Source organism: Pteropus alecto, unplaced genomic scaffold, assembly GCF_000325575.1.
Source record: "Pteropus alecto unplaced genomic scaffold, ASM32557v1 scaffold22, whole genome shotgun sequence".
Lineage (NCBI taxonomy): Eukaryota > Metazoa > Chordata > Mammalia > Chiroptera > Pteropodidae > Pteropus > Pteropus alecto.
The window spans coordinates 490,376-496,568 of record NW_006434839.1 but is presented as its reverse complement, the minus strand read 5'-3'; the positions used below and the strand labels follow the sequence as shown (position 1 = coordinate 496,568).

The following is a 6,193-nucleotide window of genomic DNA, read 5'->3' as shown; positions in this document are numbered from 1 at the left end:
AAATGAGTAAAGAGAAATATCAAAATGCCAGTGCCAGAAAGACCGAGTCTCCCTCCCATCCCAGAGCGAGAAATTCCAGGGCCAGAGCGATCTCCTGGACATGGTTTGGGTTCTGTTCTCATGGAAAGAATCCTTCCCATTGTGGGTCTTCCTATGTGCCTTATGCTGTAAGGCAAGCATAAGAAAGTGGTCGTGTCAGTAGTGAAATAAGCAGACCGTTTAGTGTCAAGAAGTCTGATTTGGAGGTGCCAGCTATTTACAGTAATGGTCTAGAGTCAAAATATTGTCCTGCACTAGAGACTTTGAAGTCACTGGGGACCTTGGGCGTCTGTTGGACGTTACCATTACCCATGAAGTCAAGGACTCGACAATCGAACATCTTCATATCACCCATCATCCAGAGATGGGCATCCAGAGAAGCCCATCTCTAGTTCTCCCTGCCCCCCCCCCGACCCTGCATGGTTGGTGGTAGCCCCTAGGGAAGCCTTGATCACCCTAGCTCCCTAACAGATTTTTTGATGAGCATCTCCTCTTGAATGTACTATAATATAAGGGGATCAAGCAAATGTGTTCTAGGACTGTGGTCTGAAATCTGCTGCCATAGCTGGGTTCTCTGCATCCAGACACTACAGAAGCAGTGACTGAAGCCAAAGCTACATACGGCAGAATGGCAAGGGATAAAAAACCATCTCCATAAGCTATGGAAGAGCTTTGTGTCTTTTGAGTTCCTGGACATTCTGAGAAACTCTGGTACTGAGAAAATAAGGAAGGATAATCCAGCTTCTCTCCCAGACTCTCACACTCTATGAATGCTGACTTTCTCCAAAGAATAACAAACTGGCTCAACAAGGAAAGATCACGAGAGGAAAGGGGGAACGGGTGATTAATCACAGGGATCTGCCTGGCAGCTCTTCCACTCCTCTGCTCTGCATATAAATATTGTGCTGGGCACCAGAAACCTGCTTCTCTGGGACGTCAGACACTGTCGCATCCAGCATGCACGCCCTCCAGCTCCTGTTCAGGCCCAGCCATGTCACCCTGCTCCTGGTTCTCTGTCTGCAGCTGGGGACCAACAAAGCTCAGGAAGACAAGTAAGCCAAGTCTCTGTCCTTCTCTCTCTCACCACACACACACACACACACACACACACACAAACGTACACACCTTGGGGAGAGCTCCGCTCCTAGCCTGGACACCTACATATCCCCTCCTGAAAACTTTTTCAACTTCCCAGAACTCTAATCCCAGGAGCTCTCAGGAACCCATGCCAATTCCCACCTCTCTCCTCTTAAAAGCCCATCGATTTCGCCCTCACATTTCCCCTGGGTGCTTCTAAGTCGCCCATAAGAATAAGGCCCCCAGTGCACGTGTGAACTGTAATTAACAACCAGTCTTTCTCTAGGGCTCTGACCTACATCCTGTCCACAGTCTAAGCCTTTGTTAGATTTCTGCTCAGTAAACTTCACCTCCTCGCACCTTGCCTCCTAGGAGAGAAGGGTTAGCAGGTTTGTAAGTTCCAACGATAGCTCTGGGTGGACTCAGTGAATGATCAGAGGCCCTGGGCGCTGATCCTTGGCCCCGTGGTCCCAGGTTGAGCTCACCCTGAAGCTTCTTAGTCTGAAGCCCGAACACAAATGTGAGGACCAGCGCCGCCCTCCCCCACAGGGACCTGGGAGCGCAGGTTCAGAAGCCAGCTCACTGAGGGCACATGTTTGAAGGAAGCGAGAAAACTGGGACCAGCAACATGAAGTAGGACATGGAGCCACTTCTGGGGAGAAGCAGGGACACTCGACCACTATGGCGTTTTCTCCGCAGGGCCAGGGTTTGGAATACTGGGTTTCTGGGTTGTCGTTCTGGTGGTACCCCCTGTGGCATGACCAGATGTCCTGTCCTGGAGGAAAACCATTCAGGGTTTCGACAAGTTGATATAATGGAGGCAAGTGTCCCAGAAACCCTGAGTGGGGACAGGTTCTGACACGGATGTCACTCCAGTTAGCTCTTGAGAGGCAGCAAGTTGTTGAAACCGGCTATGCCAATTAGGGTGACCAATTGGTTTTGGCACCGAAAGCCCCTCGCCCCAGGAAACCCCTTACCCTCCGGCAAACTGGGATGATGAGTCACCAGCTATGCTGGTCACCCTATCAATCCTAAATTCATTTACGAGTGGGAGGACCTCTGAGCGCTAGAGCCACTGGCGCAGGAGATGGAACCCTGGAATCTGACGCTTCTCCTTAGGAAAATGGGGCTGGGAAGCTTGGAGGCCCAGAGGCTGAATGCCCTCCAGACTCACCCAACACCGAAGGAGCTTCTCCGGGAGTCTCTAGGGCAGAGAACGTAATTCTGCTGGTCCTGGGCACAGCCCTCACTGACCGAAGTGGGTACTTGACAATTCTCTGTCTCCGTGTACTTTTCCTATCAGATGGTGGTGTGAGCCCCGATATAGGGTAGTACCTAATGTTTCCGGATGTGGCCTCATGTCCAAATCCCCAATTACGGTCTTGTATCCAAATGGACTAAAGCGGTATAAATTCCTAGGCCCCACCAGGAAGCGAAGGAGGGGAGTCTTCGGGGATGGTCCCACAGACTCCTCCAGGGCCCTAGATGCTTACGGTTTAACGCGATTCTGTTAATGATGACGTGAGCCCTCCCACTCGGTGGACAATCAGCAGGACCACTAGGGTTCTACTAGGAAATGGCATGTGGTGTTGCTCTTTTATTCTGTTTTTTATTTTTTGTCAATGGAAGGAAAAAAGATGTTCCATTTTAAATAAAGTACTGTATCCAAGTTGCTTTATTAAGCAAAACTAAATCAGTACAAAATAACCAAACCAACCAGAAAGCAAAACTTCCCAGGGAATTCTGATCTTAGCAATGTTTGCAACTCCCATCCTCCCCTTCCCCTTCCGCTTTCCCTGATCCGTCTACCCTGCTCACGGTGGCCCCTCTCTCCTATGGATTGATCTCTGCTCGCTGACCTGCTTCTTTCTTCCCAAAACCAGTCGAAAGGCGATTATCATGGACGTGGACATCCCCCAAACAACGAGAGCAAATGAAGAAGTCACTCTGAAGCTGGTAGTTAAAACGGAATTGAGAGAATGTATGGTGGTAAGTAGAAGGCCGGGGGAGTGAACTCAAGAAATAGCCACCTCCTTAATTATAAATACAATTGATTAACCTCTCACATGAATGTCGCATACTATAATTAACAATGTGATGAACAGCAATCCTCGTGCTCCTGATTTTCTCATACATTACGCACTTGAGCCTCAGAACAAGCCCAGGAGCCTGGGGCAGATTTCTGTTCTCATCTTACAGATGAAGGAGCCCTGAACCACTGCGGTGTGGGAAGGATGGGAAGGAGACGAGGGAGGGGTGGCCAGAAAGCAAAGCTAAGATGGAAGAGACGGGGAGAGGCATGAGAGCTGGGGGAGAATTGCTGAGAGTTCCCCCAAGGTCCTGGGCATGCCTGTTGAGATGAGGGGTTGGGGGGGAGCGACAGGGGAAAACTCAGAAGGCAACGCTGCCACCCCAAGCGGCGGGCTGAGGCAGGTGGGGACAGGGCTCTGCCGCAGAGGGCGAGCAGGATGGGATTCCTCCTGGCCAGGAAGCCCTGAGCGGAGTTTGCTTCCATCTCGCCCTTCCTCTGCTCTGCTCTGCGCTGCCGTGGGAAGCTGACTCTTGTCCCGGCCTCCCCTCCCTCGACAGGAGCCCACACGCTCCCCTCCCTTCCTCCCAACTCAGCAGTAGTGGCGGGGATGTCCAGTCCCTGGACTAGAGCAGGTTCTCACACGGCACTATGCGTGACCGTGACTCACCTGGCGACCCTGTGAACATGCAGATTCTGAGTCAGTGGGTCTGGGGGAGGACAGAGCTTCTACGTTCCTAACCCACTCCCGGGGCGTGCCGAAGCTGAGGGTCGCAGGACGCACTTTCAGTAGCAAGAGGATCGAGCATTATCCGTCCTGTCTGGCTGCTCCAGGGTCACGAGGAAGACACGCTTCCCCCAGGGGAAAGTGCGTCTTTCTCCTCGTCGGCAGTCTTGCCAGGTGTTGTCACAGACACACACCCTGCCCCTGTCGCCTGCCGCTGCTCTAGGCCCGAGACCCACGCGTCTCTGCCGCCTTCTTCCGGAAGACACCTCCTCGCAGCACAAGTAGTTATTAATCTACAGCATGAGCTTCCTAATTCCAGTTAGATTTAAGAGCAATGATCGAATAGAAAAACCAAACTGGAAGCGTGAGGATTGCTATTCATTACAATCCATGCTAGAAACGGCCCACGCCTGTAACAGAACAGTTCTGATCATAGCGCAGAGACTCGCCTAATTGCTTTGTCAAATTTTTGTGGTCACGGTCCAAGAATATGAACCATTAATTTGGGGCGGGAGAAAGGCCGAGTCATAATTTTTCAGTATTGGGTTTTATTTATCATAACCACAGCTGATGAAAGGGATGAGGATGTCTGCACGAGAGTCTGTGAGGATGGTGGGGGCTGGTGGTGAAGAGACGTGCACGTCCATTTCCGCCCCGAGAAAGTGACGGGTGTGAAAGTAATATGTGTAATCGACAGTACTGTGATGGATAAGATTGTGTTTTCAGAACAATGCCAGTACAGTAAAATAAAGCAATCTTTCAAAAACCTTCCCAAGCACAAGTAAAGGACAAGGAATCTCAAAGACTAAATAATACTGAAAATGAGAAAGAATTTATGGGAAATTGTTATTTCTGACAACCAATTTTTATTTGTAGCTTTTGATAAAATAAAAATTGATAGCTATAAAACATCTTCAGATTTTAAAAATCTAAAGAAAATATAATTTTTATTCGTGTAAAGTTTCTTGCACCTAATCCCTTCGTATTAATTATAAGTTTTGCAACTAAATTTTTGACCAAGTGAGATATTAGGATCACAGATACAAAACTAAAATAGAATACATTATACTCTTAATCATGTGTTTGAACGTAAAGATAGTGAAATCCTTTAAGGCTGAAGAAAACCTGTGATGACCACAGTGCTTAACCATGTGTGGCAGGTACCATTTTGCTCATCTTGTGAAGTCTATAAAACCCTTATCAGAAAATTGTTTAAATGGGTAAATTATATAGGAAAAGTATCATATCGAAGAATGGTCATAAAATTATTCAAAATCAACCTGTCATACAGTAATATATGTTTCTTTAGCGACGCATTAGCTGAAAAGGCAATACATTTAAAATATAGACAAATTAAATTTCACTTTATTAAAACTATCCACGTGATGGCTGTGGCTGCTTAGCTTGAATCAGTACCGTAAACTACGCACTGGTCTGACCACAAACCACACGCATCGTACTGGATATCCAACGGGTCCCAATTTTTTGTTTGGAATATTCGAGTGTTGAAATTTCTGATTCTTGAAGACATATTGTTGTAAATGCAATAAAAAGGTAAAACAAGGCAAGAGTAGGTTTCTCTGAAGTGATACCAGGATTTCTGAAATATTCTAAGTAAAATTTCAACAGTGAGAACGCTTGAGTTCTCCGTTTGGGGCTGATGGGCTATTCGGCACAGAGCTGCCGGTGACCTGGGCCATTGCAGGAGACAGGCAGATGGCCCCGGCCCTGACCTTGCAGCCCAATGATAAATCCCCGTGTGTTTTTGAGTAGCACTGAGGGCAGGCACTATTTCGAGATATCTAAATCTGTAATGTGGCACGAACAAGTCTGTGTTTCTCCTCATGACGACATCGCACATACTGCTCATGCCACCGTGGCTTGTGGAGGACATTCACGCTGGAAGGTACGGTCAATTTCATGAGAACTTAGTAACATAAAGACGCAACTCTTTTCCATCTGAGTCTCAGACGAACCCAACTCTGTCCATAGGCCCCTTGGTGTGGGCGCCAGGATTAACCCCCTGCACCGAACACTAACCGGACAAAAGAAAGCCACCTTCGAGGATTCACTTGCTCATCTAACAGCCAAGTGTGGCAAGGAAGTTTTTCTCTCCCGGTTGAGGAAAGCGAGAGGGACGGGGGTCACTTTCATTTCGAAAGGGCGCAGAGTTGCTGAGGCGCACGGCCGGGGCTCGCTCACTCCTTCCTTCCGAGCCCTCGCCGCGTGTGCTGACGCAGGAGTCTGAGGACGCGAGGACAGAAAGCTCTGACCGAGACTTTAGCTCCTGAAATGATGCGACGAGAGCCAACCCCGCCCGC

General features: G+C 48.7%; 1 protein-coding gene across 1 annotated transcript in view; it reads left to right on the top strand.

Moving 5' to 3' along the window:
* The first annotated feature begins 996 nt into the window (after positions 1-996).
* The window catches only part of PIP (prolactin induced protein), a 5,924-nt gene continuing 727 nt past the window's right edge, over positions 997-6,193 (top strand). Inside the window, exons 1-2 of the mRNA XM_006910622.2 lie at positions 997-1,091; positions 3,000-3,105. Coding sequence (XP_006910684.1) covers positions 997-1,091; positions 3,000-3,105 — 201 coding nt within the window. The remainder of the gene's footprint in view (positions 1,092-2,999; positions 3,106-6,193) is intronic.